This window comes from Pholis gunnellus (assembly GCF_910591455.1).
Source record: "Pholis gunnellus genome assembly, chromosome: 21".
Lineage (NCBI taxonomy): Eukaryota > Metazoa > Chordata > Actinopteri > Perciformes > Pholidae > Pholis > Pholis gunnellus.
In genome coordinates, this window is record NC_136548.1 from 14,671,647 (window position 1) to 14,692,524 (window position 20,878).

The 20,878-nt window shown below is 44.5% G+C and overlaps 2 protein-coding genes across 5 annotated transcripts in view; one reads left to right on the forward strand and one right to left on the reverse strand.

Moving 5' to 3' along the window:
• Positions 1-121: 121 nt before the first annotated feature.
• On the reverse strand, positions 122-5,874 carry LOC306712640 (NACHT, LRR and PYD domains-containing protein 3-like). Of its 2 annotated transcripts, none has more exons than XM_079182023.1 (10): positions 5,837-5,874; positions 5,539-5,699; positions 5,153-5,293; positions 5,009-5,080; positions 3,137-4,925; positions 2,059-2,220; positions 1,792-1,965; positions 1,544-1,696; positions 1,009-1,055; positions 122-933 (listed from the first exon to the last, which is right to left on the reverse strand). In XM_079182023.1, the coding sequence occupies exons 2-10, from the start codon at positions 5,582-5,584 to the stop codon at positions 413-415; spliced, it is 3,105 nt and encodes a 1,034-aa protein (XP_079038149.1). In that variant the 5' UTR covers positions 5,585-5,699; positions 5,837-5,874; the 3' UTR covers positions 122-412. The 2 variants fall into 2 exon arrangements, with proteins under 2 accessions (XP_079038149.1, XP_079038148.1); XM_079182022.1 differs by having other exon boundaries at positions 1,544-1,711.
• A 5,482-nt stretch (positions 5,875-11,356) lies between these two features.
• Positions 11,357-20,878, forward strand: part of LOC306713335 (calcium/calmodulin-dependent protein kinase type II subunit gamma-like) — a 31,012-nt gene continuing 21,490 nt past the window's right edge. For all 3 annotated transcript variants that reach the window (XM_079182996.1, XM_079182997.1, XM_079182998.1), the window contains exons 1-3: positions 11,357-11,549; positions 13,627-13,721; positions 19,627-19,686. In XM_079182996.1, coding sequence (XP_079039122.1) covers positions 11,485-11,549; positions 13,627-13,721; positions 19,627-19,686 — 220 coding nt within the window. In that variant the 5' untranslated portion in view covers positions 11,357-11,484. The remainder of the gene's footprint in view (positions 11,550-13,626; positions 13,722-19,626; positions 19,687-20,878) is intronic.

Consider the following 20,878-nt stretch of genomic DNA (forward strand, 5'->3'; position numbering starts at 1 on the left):
AAAACACTACATTACGCTACATGTCAACAGTGTCCCTATGTAACCGTAATACTCGAGATGGGTCTTCATCTCAAGACCGCTTTCTGAAGGTCTCGCATTTTTACTCGGTAATGTCTCGGTCTCAGAAAGACTTTTATTTCAAGCAATTAAAAAATGACAGTAGGCTACAATATACAGTGATAAAATACAGTAAAAAATGTTTACAAAATACAGTAAAATGCTGTTTAGTAGAAGCACACTAATGTTCCATTAATGTTAATAGCGTTACACTACAATTACAGTAGTTTATTGTAAATAGAAATACAGCAACTGTGCTGCCAGTAACGTACTGTAAATATACAAGGAAGTGGTTTACAGTGACTTGGTTTCGGGTTTAGGTGGTTTTGACCACCATAACACTGCCAGGTAATATCTAGCACAAGAACACTGTGGAGTCAACCCAGCCAAGTCGAAACCCTGGGTAGACGGGCTCAGTGAAGGTGGTGTGGAAGGTATGGAGGAGGGTCAGTGCACCACAGGACGCCCTGAAGAAGGACACTTCCCCCGCTGACCAGTCCAGATAGACTCCTACTTTACTGGAGTTGGGTGGGCTGGTTACAGCAGTGTTCGTGTCCTTGTGCCAGGCCCTGTAGCCATCTTTGGTGCAGTTTAGTCCCCAGGAACAGTCGTTTTTGCCTAACCAGCTGTCCTGACCCTCTCCCTTCCTGCACATCCTTCTGTAGGCGACTCCTATGAAAGCTCTCCCACTCCATTCTGTCTCCCAGTAGCAGCGGCCAGTCAGCCCCTCCGTGCACAACACCTGAGTCCAGAAATCAAACCTTTCTGGGTGATCAGGGTATGGCTGCTTGGTCCAACGCACCGCTTTCCTGTTTCCCTCGGACAGAGACAGGTCCCTGTGTGCTGTGTTTGGGTCCAGGGTGAGTTTGTTGGTGTCTGATGAGGGAACGGGTCAAAGACGTCAGTATTATACATTACTCAATGCTGTTTTATGAAGTGCCGGTTACTCACATTTCTTTGGAGCTGGCTGTGCTCTGGATTCATCACACTGCTCCACACTAAAACATGACAGAAGACCAGTTTTCTGACACTTGTATCATTATTGGGGTTAAAAGTAATCCACCAATTTAGCGTTTCACTCAGTGGGCATGTTTTTTAAAGGATCAAAGTCAATGCAGCAGAGATATGAAATGAAATGATATGGAGTAGATCATCTTGGGGATTTAGCTTAAAAAGCTAACTTCTAACATGAAGATAGAAATTTCTTAAGACTGTTGACAATACAGCCCGAACGATGCTGCATTTTGAGTCTGATACTGATTTTAAAGGTAAAAAAAGAGAGTCTGAAAACAATTAATCAATATTGCCTTTTTTTAAATGAAATTTAGATTTTTTTATGAGAATTTCCCAGGTTTAGTATTAAATAACTATGACCCAGATACTGTCTGCACTGAGATGGATGGAAAAATCAACAAGTATTTCAGTACTTAAGCATCTTCTTACTTATCAACATTTGTCGATACCAATGTATCAGTACGGCGCCTACCTGAGTTCCTGCAGGCTGCATTGTGGGTCATTCTGCAGAGCAGACAGCAGCTGCAGGCCCGACTCTCCCGGGTGGTTGTAGCTCAGGTCCAGCTCTCTCAGGCGGGATGAGTTCAAAGCAGATGCCAGGAAAGTGCAGCCTTCCTCTGTCACTCTGCACAGGGACACACTTCAAAAACACCAAGACGTTTCATCCAATTTATCTCCATAACAACAGTCCTGCTGTGAGATAATTCATCTGACACTCACGTGAGTTTTTCCAGTTTACAGTGAGGACTCCCCAGTCCACAGGAGAGATTTCTGACTCCTTCGTCCTGAAAGTCATTGTCGGAGAGGTCCAATTCTTTCAGCTGGCAGGAGGCTGAGCTGATAACAGAGGCCAGAGCATCGGAGCTGTGCTCTGTGAGGTTGCAGCTCCTCAGACTTAACAAACACAGAATACAGAAAAAATGGTTTTAAAATACACTTACTCAAACATCTTTACTTGACCTTGTGGGGTGCTTGTTGGGTTTCGACCTGAGTGTCTCCAATTTGCTGTTCTTCAGTCCTTCAGACAGCAGTTTTATTCCGTCATCTGTCAGGTTGTTGTTACCCAGGTCCAGCTCTGTAACTTGTGATGGGTTGATGCCCTTCGCCAGGTTTTCACAGCAACTCAAAGTGAGGTTGCATGCATGTAGACTGCAGGAGGAAAGAACGTATGAGAAAGGTAAGTCGTAAAGAAATATCCCTCTCTTTTGAGACTAGACTGACTGCACATGATTCACCCCTGCTTACTGGCAATATGAGCTAAGTGTCTGGAGTCTCATGCAAACACAACTGTCCAAATGTTAGGCAACTGCAATTATGCAGATTCAAAATTCATTACCACTCATATAACAAGGATGATGGCAAAGTACTTGATGTTTGAGGTAAAACACCTAAACTTTCAACCTAAATCAATGATTTTGGTCCACTTGGGGGAAGCAGAAACAAGCTGTGAACAAAACATTTTCATATCAATTTTTAAAATGTATATACACACAGCAAACAGTTGCTTATTTATTCAGCAGCAACATTAGCTTTCATGGTATCGTGTTTACCTCCGTTTTGGTCTCCTCCTGTGGAAGCTATCTGGCTCTTTGGTTGCTAAATACTTCATGTTTACCAGCTAGTTACTAACTTTATCTATCTGCCGTTTTGTGCCGGGCAGGTGGTGTAAAGTGAAAGCAATGAGAGTAAACCATAAAAGTTCAATTGAAAGGCTATAAACCCAAAACAATGAATTAAAAGACCCTGAAATGCTTCTTAAGCTGAGAGGGACCTGCAGAGTCAGGTGATCAGTCATTTGATGAATCTCAGCTCCGCATATTTAACTTTCTACACTGACAACTGGAATTAATTTGTTCTTTCTTACCTACCTAACCTTTTGTTTCCTATTATATTATATATCAACTGTACCCAGGCAAATAATCTTTCCACATATTGCAAGTTTCTTTGATCACTTATTCTTCATGCCAAAAATAATCCGAGCACTGAAGCTGGCCATCTTTAATTAACTTCGGGGGCAAAAAAGAAAATGTTTTAGAAGTGCTATCTGCTTTTAGAAATCACTTACTTTGCCACTCTGGCTGTTTTAATGACAGGCAGCAGCCGAAGAAGACCTTCCTCTGACCTGGTGTAGTTGCTCAGGTCAAACACACTCAGCTCCTCTTCTGATGTCAGCAATACAAAGACCAGAGTGGCCCACTGGGCAGGGGAAAGTTTGGTTTTGTTGAGACTGCCCTCGCTGAGGTAGATCTGAATCTCCTTCACGAGAGAGTGGTCGTTCAGCTCATTGAGACAGTGAAAGAGATTTAGGCATCTGTCTGGGGACGGACTTTCCTGGATTCTCCCCTTTATGTGTTTAATGATCTCCGTTCTTGTTCTTTGGTGTGTTCTGTTGCTGGTCATTAGATGCTTCAGCAGAGTCTGATTTGATTCCATAGACAAGCCCAAAAGGAAGCGCAGAAAGATGTCAAAATGTCCATTTTCACATCGCAAAGCCTTTTCTACTGCTTCTTTGTAGAGGATGAGCTCTGATGGAGCTCTGAACAGGAAACGTCTGGTAGCGGACGGCTTCTTGACCAAGACGTTGTTGTTTTCGTTGTTGAACGTGAGGTAGACGTACAGCGCAGCAAAGAATTCCTGCACGCTCAGGTGCACAAAGCAGAACATCTTCTCCTCGCACAGTGCCAGCTCCTCATTGAAGATCTGCGTGTAGAGTCCTGAGAACATGGACGCCTGCTTGACTTCTATACCGTTCCGGATGAGGTCGCTCTCATAGAAGATTTGGTGGCCCTTCTCCAGCTCCTTGAAGGCCAGTTTACCCAGCGAGATGAGGTTATTTCTCATGTAGTCAGTGTTTGACTCTCTTCTCCCAGGAAGCCTCTTCTTCATGCTGTCCTCGCACCTTGACAAGAAGTGTATGTACATTTGAGTGAGGGTCTTTGGCGTCTCTTTACTGTCTGCCGTGGACAACATCTTCTCAAGAACACTCGCCGCCATCCTGCAGAAGATTGGTATGTGGCACATGATGTGAAGACTCCTGTAGGATTTCACATGCGCGATCACCCTGTTTGCTAAGCTCTCGTCACTGATTTTCCTCCTGAAGTACTCGTCTTTCTGGGGGTTGTTGAACCCTCGCACCTCTGTCACTAGATCGACGTACTCCAGAGGGATCTGAACAGAAGCTACCGGGCGAGATGTTATCCAAACAAGAGCCCAATGAAGCAGGCTTCCCCTGATGAGGTTGATCAGAAGCACCGCAATCGTGGTCGTCTGCGTCACATCAGACAGTATTTCACAGTTGTGGAAGTTCAAAGACAGGCGGCTCTCGTCCAGCCCGTCCAGGATGAAGAGCATTTCGTTTTTACCGTGAGTGAAGATTCCTGTGTCTTTTGTTTCGGGGAAAATGACACCGAGAAGCTCCACTAGACTGAAGGTTTTCTTCCTCATCAGATTCAGCTCACGGAAAGAGAGAGGAAAAACAAACGCCAGGTTGGTGTTTGCTTCCCCCTCAGCCCAATCTAGAGTGAATTTATTGGCAGATACGGTTTTTCCGATGCCGGCGACTCCCCTCGTGATCACAGTTCTTATGTAGTGGTCCCGTCCAGGTGGAGGATCAAAGAGGTGATTGCACTGGATGGATCTCTCCTGGGCCAGATGTGTCCTGGATGCCGTCTCAATCAGTCTCACCTCGTGCTCCTTGTTGACCTCACCACTTCCTCCCTCAGTGATGTAGAGCTCTGTGTAGATCTTTTTGAGCAGTATCCTGTTTGCGTCCTTTGTCATCCCCTCATACAGGTGGCTGAACTTTCTCTTCAGAGTAGCTTTTAGTTTCTCTTGACATTCTGCAATCTTATCGTCTAAAGGTGGAAATGCATTCAAAGGTTATTCAGGGCTTTTCTTATTTTTAAGAATCAAAAATATTAAACAAGGTATCACTGACTTTGGGGCTGCAGGTCACCACAGTTGTCTGCAGTGTCATGGTTCAATTCTTCTTTCGATGAAACGATCGACCCTGCAATAGAAGAAACAAGATCAGCAGAGCCCAACCCCCAGTATCAGATACTCCCACGTCTTATATATCTACCTCGGCTCGTTGTGTAGATATTGATGTTTATGTTGCCAACGCTAGAACCAATGATGGAGGGAGCGACCACACTGCCTCCGGTCTGAGCGGTGTAGCTGGGTTGAAAATGATGAACCGTGGCTTGAATAGAGGGAACTAACTCTGAGAGAAGAACCACAAAACTCAGTTTCAGCAGCTGGTTACGAAAATACCGTGTAGTAAATGATCAGCGGAGCAAAAATTATTATTACAGCTAGATTTGAAGATGTTTCTGGTGCTTTTTAAGTTATCAATTGACAAATGATATATTCATGATTTGGGATTTGAACTCTTCCTCTTTACCCTCATAACTTGTAGGTCTAATTCATTGGCATAGGGACTTCTTATTCTTAATTTGACGTCCTTACCTTGAGAAACGTCGTCTGTTTTATCAGCAACAATCTTTTCCTCCATGTTTTTCTCATCTGCTCCTTTGTAGCCCAGGTGATTGTTGTGGATTGATACGTCTCATAGTTGTCTTGGGCTTGGGCACAAGACGGAGACTTTCCTGTACAGTTCCTTTAATTTACTTCCAGTGGATCAAATGACATTACATTAAAATAAAACATTCTTTCAGATACAGACAAAATACATACAAATACATACAAAATTCAGTCAGGGATTTTAATGAAATCTAATAGATCAAAAATGTAACATAACGCTTACCTGCTTCAATCTCAGTTTGCCATCTGATTCACTCACTGACAGCGGAGTGTTATGTGTGTGTTAAACAAAAAACGTGTTTTGCTTCCTTCCTGGTTGAAGGTGAAGAAAACAGGAAGCTGGTGTTTCTCGTCTGCACAGTCTGGCGCTATGTAAAGGCTCCTCGAATAAACCGCAGCTCTTAACAGAGCTAACAGTTTCATTTACTAGAAAATGTCAGTTTAATTAATAAAAACAGCTGCAACACGTTTTTAGCTTTATTGGAAATGATGAGGATTTTTCTTTCTTTTTGTCAGTATTCTTATCATGAACATGTATCATTTTACATTAGTTTATCACAACAACAATTGCTTGAGAGTTTTAAATCACGTAACATCTGCAAATTTATACAAAATGGTCTGAGAGCAGAAATTGAAGATAAACATACACTCCTTATTTGATATCATTACTTCAGTTCATTAACAGACGAGAGTCTACAGTCGTGCTAGCAGCTGTGTGAGGCCCTGAAACACAAGCAATTAGACAAAACAAGACTAAGTGTTAGTATTGTGTAGAGTGATTTGAGATAAATGCTAATATCAGCATGCTAACATGCCCAAAATGCAAAATTGCTGAAATTAAGCAGGTGTGTTTATCATGTTCACCATCACAACATTTTATAATTAGCACTAAACACAAAGTACAGCTGAGGCTGATGGGAATGTCATTAGGGTTTGCAGGAATTTGGTGCTATATGTGAAAAATTGGGGCATCACTAAAGTCATTAGGATTCATCCTCCAATGAACATATATATATGTACAACATGTCACCGTATTTCATCTTACAGTTGCTGAGGTATTTTAGTCTGAACCAAAGCGGCGCACCGACAGACGGACCGACATTATCATCCCGAGAGCCACGCGAGAGCCACAGGTAATATATGTTCTTGAATCTGAAGCAGCCATTTTCTGTCATTACATCACAGTGAGAGAAATCTTTGACTCACAGATCTGTATAGAGGCTCCACTGATATTTTCTTTCTTCTTCTTTCTTTTGACCCCCTCATCATCATCATCATCATCATCGATTTCAACAAAAGCTAAATATTGGGGTGTTTTGGGGGTGAATAAACAAGAAAATTCTGTTAATTAATCCTCCATCCATTATCTTTAATCGCTTATCCTGTTCAGGGTTGCAGGGGACTGGAGCCGACATCCCAGCTGACATTGGGCGGAGGTAAGGTACAGACGGGTCTCCAGACTATCACAGGGCCGACACACATAGGGACAGACGACCGTTCACACTCACATTCACACCTACGGGCAATTTTAGAGTAATCAATTCAGCTGAGCTGCATGTCTTTGTTGGACTGTGGGAGGAAGAAGGCAACAGTGCTGCACTACACCACCATGCAGCCCCTGTTTAGTTGATCAATTTCTCTCAAAAATAAGTTTTACTTACTGTCTCTAAAAGACAAAATCTGAAAAAATGATTTTTTTAAAAATCCACCCCAACACAAGATCGTAACTTTAATGAGCAATTGCTGTTTGTGTTTCATTCCATTTCTGTTTTCACACTCAGGTCGTCTCCATCGAGCGACATGTAATCATTCCACCCGCGCAGTGAAGAACTGCTTTCTTTATTGGTCACAGTTCCTGTTTTTACAGTGACAGTTTCTACATGCTGCATCTTTGCCTGTTGAACAGATGGTGGAAGCAAAGTGCAAGTTGTGCCGTTTTACTTCCTCCATGTGCAGTACCTGCTGTGACTGATATGAGTTCATCAGGCAGATAGTGATGCCAACAATAGTTTGGGCCGAGGCTGTTTTGTAGGTTTTTTTTGGAATCCTTCCAAAAATTGCGAGTAAAAAAATATCTAAGTATCTACATTACCTCAAGTAAATTATGTTATACAGCAAATGTTGTATGTAACATTAAAGGATAAGTTTACAATTTTTCAAGTCCTTCAAATATTCTTGTTTTGAACATTTCTCCTGTTAACACAGAAACTGTTCACTCCTAAAAATGAACTTGTCCAATTGATTTGTCTAACTCAGACTGCCAAAGGCTCATATTTGATTTAGAAAAAACTTTGGAATATATATTTGACAGAACGAGGACTGTAGACTTTGTTCTACATCACTTGTATTGAAAGAACACTGAAGAAGGGACCTTTTATTGGCCAGTATGAACAGTAATCGCCACCATTTGCTGCTCACCTTTGGGTTTTTTTGGGCTGCATGCAATATTTTCACAAAGATTTTGCTACTAGGAGCTGCTCCTTCCTCTGCGCGTCCTTGTGCAGGTTTTATACAAACAATGAGTGAAAGTAGTTTCACTTTTTCTGGTCTCAGCTGCTTTTGTTCGCCGCTGCAACGGACCGACCAGTGATGAACAGAACCTACATTACATCACATTAGATTACCTCGACACTGCCTGTCTTAAAATAGCTACGATATTTATATTATTGAATTGAAGATGAACAAAAAGAAGATTTTTATGCTGCCCAAGTTTAAAGGATATCTTCACATTTTTTCAAGTTTGTCTCAATACAATATTCACATGCTCATATGTACATTTAAAAACGTTTGGCTTGCTGTGATCATCCATACCGTTCACATTTTATAAAGTTGTCTGATGTTAATGTGCAGCATCCGCTTCTGAGTTAAGTGGGGATGAAAAGTTGCTGTGATTTTAAAGTGAAACTCTCTCTTTGTGTTTACCTCAACCGTGTTGCTGAGCCGAGGTGGCGTGATATTAACACAAAGTGTGGAGTTTGTGCTAAAAATACTTTAACTTTGAAATGTATTTTTGCACAGAGAAGGCGAAGGCGGCGGATTTTGTTTCCCATCACTTACATTGACAGGAAGTGACCTCTGAACGAAGGGGTTCTATCCAGCAACAATATGTGACCAAATCATTTGATAGATTTAACTTTCTCTCATTTATTAATTTACAAAACTGAACTACAAACTGGCCACAACTGAATTTTGTTGAGCATCCCCGTGTTGCATAATGTTAATAAATTATCCTTGAATCCTTGAACCCTTGAATCAGGAACGGGGGCTGACTGCATGTCACCTCTGATTTTTGCTGCGATGTTCAAAAACGTACCGTTATTTATTTACACTGGCAGAGCTGACTGAGCACGCTGGCGTTTCATCAGCGACACCCTCCTTTTCACCCAGACAGCCACTCACACACACACACACACACACACACACACTGACGCCGAGGCCGGCGCTGTCCAAACGCGACCACGACCGTCCACAACTGAGCAGTTGGAGGTCAGCAGCTTCTTGCTCCGGGGCATCACGAAGGCATCTATTGAAGGAAAGGGAAAAATAATAGTTACCCCCCCCCCCCCCCAGTCAGATTACGTCTCCAAAGCAGTGCAGAACAGGAGTGTCATGACTCAGCTCTTGGCCTCGTCCACTCTCTCAGTTGTGATGATGTAACAGATGGCATATTCACCCTCATTAGTCACAACAAAGAAACGAAAGTCATGCCTACATGTTTCGCAGCTACTGGAGCTCTGATTGCACAATTAGTCTATTCTGGATTTCAAGCAGAGCTTCAGTTAGCCATGGGATGTCTGCTACAAACACAAACGTGATGATTTGGCTCATGCAGATCATACCACAGGACTGTTTTAGCTCCAAGAAAAGAACGACACGTCAGCATGAATGCTGCACGCTTCAAATGGCCCCATGCAATAAGACAAGTGACACGAAGCTGGATGGAGAACGTACACAGTGCGAGATGTCTCCATTGAAGCACTACTCAGTTTACATGAAAAATACGGCCGGAAAAAAAAAGTCAGTCATTTTCAAAAGTGCTGAGTCTGTTTTTTTTACAGCAGGGTTTTTTTTTTATGAGAACACGAAGTGATGTCAAAGGACATCGCTGCCATCGTCATGTGACCTTTTCCACTGCAAAATGAAGAGGGAGGTTTGACATAAAGGGGGCTGGACAGCTTTCTCGTGTCAGGGTAAAGTCAGAGTCAGCTGGTGTTCTCCAGTCTTAGTAGTAACACGCGCATTAAGTGCATATAGTGGAGAATGGGGCTGCTCAAGATGAGAATGGATATAGGTCTGACTGCAGTAATACTACAATAATAATACTACAATATGGAAAATGGCACGCAGACTTTCTTTCTTTCTTTCCCTCGACCGAGTGCCAATTTTCTGCTGGAACCATCCTACTTTCTCTTCTCTCGGCCTCCCGTGCTCTCACTCCTCTTCCCTCCTCTGCTCCTCTGTCTCTCATCAAGCGGGCAAGGCGTAGTGTGTGGTTGGTGTGAGATAACAAAGGCTGAGGAGTTCACCATTATATAACTTCTGTGGAGGCTGAGGAGGTGGAGGAAGAGGAGGAGAGGCAGCAGGGTTAGCACGTAGGAAAAGGAGGGCATGGAGAGGGCTAGTAGCCTACGTTGCAGTGCTCATTTGTCTTCCACATAACACACACACACACACACACACACACACACATGCTGGCCTCCTTTTGCTGCTCTCCATCGCGCATTCAGTAGGCTGCCTCATATTATTTGAACTTTTTCAGCTTTTGTGTTCCTACGCTGGCAACCGCACATAAAGATTTTTGAGTGAAATCACCATTTTTCTCTCTCTGACAGTGTATATGTGCTGTTCGTTGTCCCACATCTGAGCCAGAGTGAGGAGCAGGCTGTCGCACACACACACACACATAACCACGCACAATCACAGGGCCTCTCAAGCTCTATGGCTCCCTCCAGCCCCACCCGCCTGTCCTCTGATGGCCTCCCACTCATGCCACATTAAACATTTAGTGAGCCACTCTGGATCGGTGTGACACCATCTTTTAGCACCGCCATGCTAGCAGCCCTCACACTGTGGGAGAACATAGGTGCACGCTCGTCGGTGGAAACCCGATACAGCTCACTATATTCCCTCTACTCATCCGCATCTCTATTATGCACACACACCAACGCAAAGGCAAAATCAGTGGTTCAGAAAGGCCTACTGTGTTCAGAACAAGACCTGCATTAATCAATATTGATCTCTGGAGAGAGTGTTTGTCCGTGCATGTGCATGCACTTATGCAATGTGTGTGTGTGTGTCATAGTTTGCATCTCTGCTGCAGTGAGGTGTGACCCAGGGTAGGGTGTATCCCAACCAGTGCAGTAAAATGCTGCTGTGATGTTCTCTGCAATATTTTGAAGATATGAGAAGGGACAGCGGACTAGATGTCAGTCAGTCAAACATGCACCATCGCGATGTTTATTAACGGCATGTCTCCTGATTATGATCCACTGCCCACTAAATGTATTTACACTAACTGAGGCAAAATAATTCAGCATCACCTCTTCACAATTTGTGTGACTTCATTGAACTAGAGGCCCTAGTCTCATGCTACACGAGCCTATTCTCGCGAGGATTCCTCCCCTCTACACACACACACACACACACCATCATCACTCCTCCTCCTCCTCCTCCTCCTCTCCCCAGCCCCTCCCTTTCCGTCTCTGCTCGCCTCTATCCTCTTCAGCTCTGCCTGCCTGTCAGATAGGTACTCCAGTGTTGGAGGCTAGGCTACCCTCCTCCCGGACCACGTACAAGAGAGAGAGAGAGAGAGAGAGCCAGCCACCGTCGTACCCCAAGGCTCGGGCTCCCCCAAACTCACGGTTTTCAACCATGGCAACCACCGGTACTTCCACCCGGTTTACCGACGAGTACCAGCTGTACGAGGAGCTCGGGAAGTAAGCAGCAGTCGTAACGTCACAGTGTGCATCGTGTTTGTCTCGTCGTCTTGTCCCCCACCCCCGCAACCTCGCCTCACATTATTTCTGGTTAGCTTAAGCTAGCAGTGCGGTAGCTAGCTGACATGTTGGTCACGTTGTGTGCCTTAAAGCTTCGTCAGTGTGTGCGTTAACTGGCGGCTGTTACTGCCGTGGTGCAGACATGCTAAATACCCGATGCTATCGGCTAGGCTAGCTGCTCCCGCAGTAACGGGGAGAGAGAGCAGCGCGCCAACCAGCTACCACGCTGATATTGATAAACTAGCCGAGTTTTAGCCCACTCGCGCTGCGTCTTTTTTTTTTAGTCGCTAACGGGGGGATGAATACACCGCACGGAGGTTTTTTTTTGGTGCACTAACAGCTGTTAGCTCTTCCGTGTTGGCTAGTTTCTGATCTGCTAGACTCTCCAGCGGGGCCCCGGGAGACGCCGGAGACGTGTGACATTTCACCGGCCCAGGGGTCTGACAGCTCCGCGCTGGCTCGATTAGACCAGAGGCTGTGGTCGCGAGCTAACTAGGCCGACCACTTTTTTTTTTTTTCTTCCCCTCTCTCTCTCTCTCGCGCGCTCTCTTAGCAGCTGCAGATGATTTGTGTAACGTTAACCATGTTGAACAACGTTACGTATACCGCTGGATCACGTAAAGAGGAAGTCATTCGGTGCAGGCTGCGTAATGTTTGCACAGTATTGCCCACATCCATCCATCCGCGCACCAGCTGGCACGATGATCAAGTTATCAATAAGCGCATTGTCGTTGTGGGTCTTTTAAAGCTGAGGGCAGTTTGACGTTTTACTGTGTAAGAGGCAGTGACGTTATTTCTCGGTATTTTGATGACTGCAAGAAAAGCTGTTTCATCAGCAGCAGCAGCATCTGTTGTTCTTTTCTTTGCCTCCTGTTGTACCCAAACCAGCAGCCCTGATCCTATAAAGATACACCAGCCTTAATTTCCAGCTGCCATTTCCACTCTCTGCCTAATAATTGAGTAATCGATGGCACTGATTGCACAGCCACTGCACTGGCACACACACACCTACACATCCTCCATAGTGGATGCACCGCTCCCCGATTCCTTCTGCAGACTGACCACTTACCTCGGCTTCTGTTCCTGCGCCCGTCTGTTAATGCATTTTTTTTTTTTTTGCCCCGTCACAGGTTATTAACGTCAAGGCACTGCCTCGTACGTCTGTCACCTCTCATTTACTGGTGAATAATTGAAACTAAGAGAGCAGAGTGCAGCGGGAAAGTAGCAGCCCTCCTCCGTATACATCATCCGGAGGAGTGCAAAGGCAGCCTTCCTCTTTCAAGAAAACTGCGTAGGGCCAGATACTGCAGGTAGTCCAGGCTGTGAGATAGACGACGCAAAGGAAAACGATGCATAATTCTTGTTCTGTGATGCTCAAAGTTGAACAATCACCACAGCAGCTAGCAGGTGAAAAATAGGTCAATACGAGAGTCCTCAGAGAATGTCTTATTGTGCACTTCCTCTTCTCCTGGAGCATGTTAATACCTGAACATTGTTACCTCGTGAATGTATTAATTATTACCCGTTGTTGTGTGCAAGCACGTTCGTTGTGCTGGCTGTAGGTTACGTTGGATGGTGTGCCGATCAAAGATTAGCAAAAACACTTGGCCATTCATTTCTAATCCAAGTCCTAAGCTGATATCAGCGCTCGCCCTTGACAAGCTTGTTATATCGATGCTGAATTACTTGATTGTTGCCCACCTTTTCAGCTTCTACACACTGATGCTGCGATAGTAATGACTGTACACTCAGTGTGTGTGTGTGTGTGTGTGTGTGTGTGTGTGTGTGTGTGTGTGTGTGTGTGTGTGTGTGTGTGTGTGTGTGTGTGTGTGTGTGTGTGTGTGTGTGTGTGTGTGTGTGTGTGTGACCAAGGTTGTTGGCACACACAAAAAACAAAACTGCTGCACACGAGTGGATGCAGTTTGAAATGTCACGTGTGTGTGTGTGTGTGTGAGCGAGAGGGAGGGAGCATGTGAAATGGAACTGATTTTTGGCTGTTTGTGTTCTTTCTTCTTAGGGGAGCTTTTTCAGTGGTGCGTAGGTGTGTAAAGAAGTCATCAGGACAGGAATATGCTGCAAAAATCATCAACACTAAGAAGCTGTCTGCAAGAGGTATGGTAACACCACGCACACACTCACACACACTGACTCTGACATGTTTGCCTTATTTGTGGTGAATACTGGAAAGTCTATTATATTTTGATGGCTGTCATTACTGGTATTCATACCGGAGAAACGGTTTATAGATAAAACCACAAGCGGAGATGTCTTTTTGTGGTTAATCCAGTGAAAGGAGTGCAGCAGGAGGTCAGGAAACTGTGATTCTTAAAGTAAAAATGAGCTCTTCAAGGATTGGGCCGATAGTGAAGTACAAATAAACATCGTCTGTCCAGTTTCCTCTTTGAAGGAAGTCCTTGGTCTTAGTTGGCAGTCTGAATTTAAGTTAATTATCCTTTATTAAAGCATTGATGACTAATGTGTTTCCACTCAACAAGTCTTCATCAGGTAATCGTCAGGTGTTCAAATTAAAAAAAAACTCAACAGGTCATGTGACCTGTGTCACATGGCTCGGAGTACTGCCCACTCAAACAGTGAAAATATCAAACAAGTAGTGGAACTGACTCGCACACACATAGCGGCTAAAAGACAAGAAAACATATTAAATCACAAATTAAGGTCAATTACTTTAAAACTATCGGTATGAAATGACAGAGTGTGTAATCTGTAATGCAAACCGTAATACTCCCACGTACACTGGCCTCCTTTTGATGCATTGCATCATGCAGATCATTAAATGTAACTTTGCCTGCCGTGGCTTCCCAGAGATATTGAAGCGATAACTAATCTCCACTGATCCACGCCTTCCGTCTCCATATATATATATATATATATATCGTCATATCGCCCAGCCTTATTGGAAAGTATGCGCACAAACCACGAGTCCCATCATTCCAATGGCAGAGGAAGTCTGTTATTCAATCCTTGTGTCTGTGGGGAGTTCTTATCTGCAGCCTTTTGATGGTTTAATGACCCTCTTTATAAACACTGCATTGAGTAACTCTCAATCGCTCCTCTGTGGTATCATTAGACAACCGCTGTACAATGAATTGATCCAAATTTCTAAGACGCTCTCCGTGGAAAAGGGCACACGGAGGCCGGGCCTGAGATGGAACGATAAGAACTGACAGGATATGAAAGATGTTTCTCAGCTGATATCTTGTTAATTATCGGTAGCGTTGACGTAGCGCCACAGTCCACTCCCGAAATTTTGTATTTGTTGCGCTGGTTTGCTGCGCCTGCAATAGATCCACACCCACGTGCACATGCCTGGTGTGGCGTGCCATGTTGTAATGATGACGTGAGCTCATGGCGGTGTGTCAGAACCTCCCCCTGGCTTACGACTGAGATATTTAATTGCTTTCTCCTTTTTCTTTTTTTTTTTGTATCTGACACATTAGACCTGCACTCCTTCCTGACATTCACACACACACCTGGCTTCCTTTGTTCTCCTTTGCTGCACACACTCTCTCTCTCTCTCTCTACCTCTACCTCTACCTCCGTGCCGATCGCTCTCTGCTAGCTTCTGTCACTCATTGCCTTTCTCTTGTCTCTCTGCAACGGGGGATTGGTTCGTATCGAGGCTAATCCACTTATGCTAAATGTATCTCATCAACCACTAAGACCCCACAGATTCTATAGGCGCCCCCCCTGTTTGCCCTGTTGTTGTCGTCGTCTGTGTCTGATGGCATTCGTGTGTGTGTGTGTGAGGGAGAGAGCAGGGAGTCACACTAATAGCATGTCTTCATTGTGAGGCATCTGCGAGTGTGTTGTAATACCCTTATTGTTCTATCCCTGCCTTGGAGTGTCCACATAGGGCAGCTCCTGGTATTAATGTCCCACCAAGGAAAAGTAAGGGCTCAGCAGAAAACGGTTGGCTCTTCGCGGAGGCACAATGTAGGCCTGTGCATGTGTGCATGTGTGCTAGGAGAGGAAGGAGGTTTTTAACAATATAGTCCTGCAAGGAGGTCAGCGACACTCCACACCGGGGAGTCCAGGTGGAATGAGATCGAGAGCGACTGGGTTAGCGAAGAGGATTTTGTGCTAAGAGGAGAATTGCGGAAGGCCGCATGGCTGACGCAACTTTGCGCCTACACGCACACAAAACACGACGTACACACACACACTCAGAGGCAGCCAGTGCGTGAGCAGGCAGCTTGCCTGGTAGGATTTGGAGTGGGTTGTTTTTAGCCCGACGGGGCGAGTGTGACCTCACGCGTGGCCTGGTGGGTAAGTCTCTCAAAGCTCTGGTAAACACTGCAGTAATCTGAGGAGTGGGGGGGAGGGGTGAAAGGCAGGGAGGGAAAGGAAGGAAGGAAGGAAGGAAGGAAGGAAATGAGAGGAGGAAGGAAGGGAAGGAGGCCGGGATGTCAGGGATGGATGTAGGCCGTTGGCTGTGGGATAGTCCAGCCTACAGGCAGGTGGGGGTGGATGCGAGTGGGTAGCAGGGTTCAGAATATACTCGCGAAAAACATCAACCTGATTCTCACCCCAGAGAATCAAGCGTCTTTAATGCAAACCTCATTTATAGTGTGTCAGTGCAATTAATTGAAATGAGCCAAAGAACAAGATACAGCCCCAAAAAAAACAACGTAATGCATTTAAATCAGAGAAGAAAATGAGACTGATGTATTAGATGTGATGCAAATTGAAATCGCTCAAAAGAACTCATGAGATTAAATCAAGAAATTGGTTTCTAATAGAAATTCTATTAATCGTATTAGTTTTACACGGCAGCGCACAGTGTGTTGCGATGCTGTGATGCAAGATCCATCGCGCAGAAGGAATGTTTTGTTTTGTTTTGTTGTTGTTGACGAGTGAAGTGACTGAAAAGTGGACGGCTGCTGCATTGTCTGCTGCAACACAGTCAGAGTGAAACACACTATCCATTTTAATGCACCACCCTGAAAGCTTTCCTCCATGTTCTTTTAAGTGTCGTTGGGCCGCATTATTGTCCGAGAGAAAATGATTTAACTTGTTACTTTACTATTATTATTGAATGCTCAGCAATGTCCCACATTTCCACCTCAGTCCAGTTGGTTTCTGTAGCAAAAATCTCATTAATTAACAGCTAACCTCTGGGATTCAGCAGGGGATTTATTGCCAACAAAACCTATATTTACTGCTCTTTCTGCTGAAAATGAGCTTGCATTTTTCTGTTTGGTTCAGTCGAACCTCCCTAACCGCGGCCGTATATCCAAGACTTGTATCTCAAGTACAAACAGCAGAACGTTGGCCGACTGTAGCCCCAGTTAGCCGTAGCAAGCCTTCTAAACGCGGGTGGAGAAACATCGTGAATGTGCGAGATTTATTCCTCTGCAGTGGCAGTAAACGCAACACATCGGCCAGTCGGTAACTGTACTATATTAACCAGATATTTAGGCAGACTAACATTAATGTTAACGGCAACACGCAGCAGAGCTACGGACTCGCTGGGAGATCCTCTCGTAGTGTGAGCTCATCTAAAGCAACAGGAGCCCACGTAGTGATTGTAAATGGCTGAACATGAACACAACGTCGGGCTGAATGATGAAGTGAAACAGTCGCGTGTTTTTGGACGTAGTGACCACAAAACTTGCTTGTGCATAGCGAAGAGGCAGATAAATGCCGACATAATATAGACATGCTTTTGCTATGTTAACATATCTCACTGCCAGATAGGTGTGTGTGTGTGTGGCAACTTCTCCAATTAGCCAGTTACATACATATATTTCTCAATGTGTATGTAATGAAACTAGAGTGTCCTCTGTCACAACACACAGTCCTACGCTACCGTAGCAGGTGAGCTACCTACTGGCCAAACAGCATAAACAGGTTTGTTTAATGGCTACCTTAACTTGCATATGAAAAACCACGAGATATTAAAGTTAGAAAACAGATTATTGCACTGCTATTGGTAGATATTTAATGCTGCGTTTGGGGCCACACTCGTTAGACATGCTCTGCAAATTCCTGTAAAGAAATACCGTCACATTGTCAACATTGAGGTACTGCATAATGAAGTGCTGATGTGATTTTGTCAGAACAGTTTGGACGTAAACTCGTCTACAACAGTCTGATCTGGAGCCTTCAATCAGATTGTCAAGTGTGGCAGACAGAGGTGTGTGTGTGTGTGTGTGTGTGTGTGTGTGTGTGTGAGGCCCTCTCCATCCTCCTCAGCTGATGTAAGATGGCTGTGGGCCCGCCCCGTGGCAAAGCAGATGGCCAATTAGAGAGCAGCAGGAAGTGCCAGTAATTGCCCTCCAGCCCTCTCTTTCCTGTCTTCTTCTACCACACACACTCTCGCACCAACAAATAAGGAGATTGAATGAATTAGTGAGTGCTGCAGTGACACTGCACCAGGGTAGACGGCCACACACACACACACAGGAGCTGTGATCCTCCTGTAGCAAATGGACGTTCCATGTAATCCTCCCTCCTTCTCTCAGTCCTGCGTCACCGATGTAATTAGAAGGAGGTTCGTGTCTCTCCGTTATTCACTCGCTTCCTCTCAGATGAGGGGAATCTCTACCTGTAGACGTGGAGAGTGTCGCACCGCGTTAGACTGCAGCTTTAAAACTATTCCAAGTCAGCAACAAGTTGGAGGAAAGTCGGGCGGAGGAGGACGCAGAGGGGTTGCAGAAAGTGACGCTGCTTTTTTAAATGCTAACGTGCTGTTATATTGTGCCTGTACATGCTGTGTGGTAGATGAACAGTTGGCTACGTTGATAGATGGCTGCTCAGCAGCGGCATGTGAGTTTTATCTGAGGCTGTTGCTGCTCTGGGGAAATGAATGCAAATCTTAGTGAGGCTGCCTCTGTGTGGTGTAATCGCTGTAGAGCTGTGTGGGGTTGAGTCGGCCTCGCCGCAGTGGTAACACACACACACACACACACACACACACACACACACACACACACACACACACACACACACACACACACACACACACACACACACACACACACACACACACACACACACACACACACACACACACACACACACACACACACACACACACACACACACACACACACACACACACACTGAGTCATACTGGATCATCACTGCAGTTACACCAAGTCACCTCTGACCTCAGCTGCATGGCTCCCAAAAACGATGGGAGGGAGTCGTTTTAACAGTCATGTGGATGACACCCAGACGTCTTGTATAAACACGTGCATGTGTGTGTACACACACACGCGCACACTGCAACAGGATTCAGTAAAATCTCAAACAAGGATGTTGGTTTACACATGAGGTGTGTGTTCTTGCTAGCATCCTCTCCCAGCAGAAATGCAAACACTCTTTACACACACACACACACACACACACACACACACACACACACACGTGCACTCATTGTAATTGCTTCACACAGGCTCGTTAATTTCCACAAACAGTTTGATAGCCTTAAATAAAACGTGTGGTCAGTGGAGCTTTGACTAAATGCACCATGTGACTGTTACCTTTTAGAGGCAGATGCAGCCACGTAGTGCTCCACTCATAGGTTTGTGCCTAAAACGTGACACAAACCTTTTTAAATGTTTGCATTCGTGTGTTTCTCTTTACTGGATAATGTTATGTTTGTGACTTATGCTCTTCTGTAAATCATTATTACAAAGGACATTTCTGCAGTGAGTCAAATTTTGAGTTTATTGCCGATGAGTATTCGCAAGCAAGAACTGTCTCGGTCTCATTGTGCATCAGGTGTCGTGACCACAGACTCTACAGTATGGCGACCATACTGAGAAGTAAAAGTGGAGCCTGGGTCACCGGTAGAGCTTCTCCTCTGGCTCAAAGACATTGTTGGGAATGGGAACACGTCTGATGCCACCGATTAAAAAGCAATTGCTACCAACTTATCTTATCGTCTCATTATTGTGCTTTTTAAAACAGCTACTGAACGCGATGGTTTGACGCACAAACAATCCGCTGCTCTGTGATTTAACTTCGCTTTATCCGTTTCTCTCCTCAGACCACCAGAAGCTGGAGAGAGAGGCTCGTATCTGTCGTCTGCTGAAGCACCCCAACATCGGTGAGTTTCTGTGCACGTGACCTAATGTGTGATGTGTCGTTGCTCACAGGATAAGATCCTTCAGTGCAGCGTAACATTCTCGGATAGTGCTGTGCTGTTTCCCCCAAATATTGTTAATCAAAATGAATATGTTGAGCGTGCACGCTGGTGGATTTCTGGTTTTCTCTTGGTAGATAATTGCTTTGCAGGTGTTTCTATAAGTTCAGTAAATCAGAAAAGAAATAAGCTGCATGATTTCATGTTCTACATGGAAGATGATCAGAAACTGTTCAGAAGCTTGAATTATGTAATCCTGTAAACTGGCATAAAAATAACCAGAAGATTATGTCACAAAGTAAGTCCGGCTCTCTGGTATCATTGAAGTTTATCGACTCTGGTTTCTATCCACATACGAGCGTGTTCAGGTGAAAGAGGCCGATGAGTTAATTACAAACCAGTCACGTGTTGCGTTATCAGAACCACAGATGGGAGTATTTAATAAGAGAGTTAGTCGACGCAGAAAAAGGCTGAATAAAATATCTTATTGTTTAACTGACCAGGATGTTTAATTTACTGAGCTGATTAACAGCGTGTGGTTATACATTTTACGTGCATCTAAAAAGATTCAATACCTTTCTTTGTGATCACTCATTTGACATTTCAATATAGCCAACTTTTATTTAGAATATTTATAATTTAGTCAACTATAAACAATGTTGAACAGAGCAAAGCGTACGGAGAATGGAGATGCACGGTTTTATCAGATTGCACAAAGGGGTTGTTTTTTAATTTAAGGTTTTATGGGTCACTTCTGCTGTTTATCAGTGATCGTCTCCTGTAGATGCACAGTGTGGAGCAGACTTTGGATAAAACGTTCTACAACAATTGAGTTCCTTAATATCAGATTCGGCGCGGGACAAAAACAAGTTGCGATCATCGTTTAGAGACGACTAATGTCCAAACGTTTCTACTTTGCATTGACGTATCAAGATGCTAACGGTTCAGCGCCGCTACCGGCGGTTATCATCTTTTTTTATGAGTCTTGTGCAAATCAGTTGTGCAGTTGTCATGGCAACAGAAACAAAGGGTTAACCAGCGCTCCAGCTCGGAGCGAGGTGACGGCAGGTTATCTTCCTCTGACTCCAGATCTGCCGAGATGAGACGGTTTCTGTGTCTCCGCTTTCTATGACAAAGTCAATGACTCCTTTCCCGC

Bases quoted from the DNA above. Each gene is read 5' to 3' on its own strand.
- LOC306712640 (XM_079182022.1), bottom strand. From the start codon at position 5,584: ATGGAGGAAAAGATTGTTGCTGATAAAACAGACGACGTTTCTCAAG. The intron at 5,081-5,152 runs GTAGATATATAA...CTTCTATTGCAG, and splicing joins TATCTACACAACGAGCCGAG to GGTCGATCGTTTCATCGAAA. The intron at 2,221-3,136 runs GTAAGTGATTTC...TTCCTCCTGCAG, and splicing joins AAAACAGCCAGAGTGGCAAA to TCTACATGCATGCAACCTCA.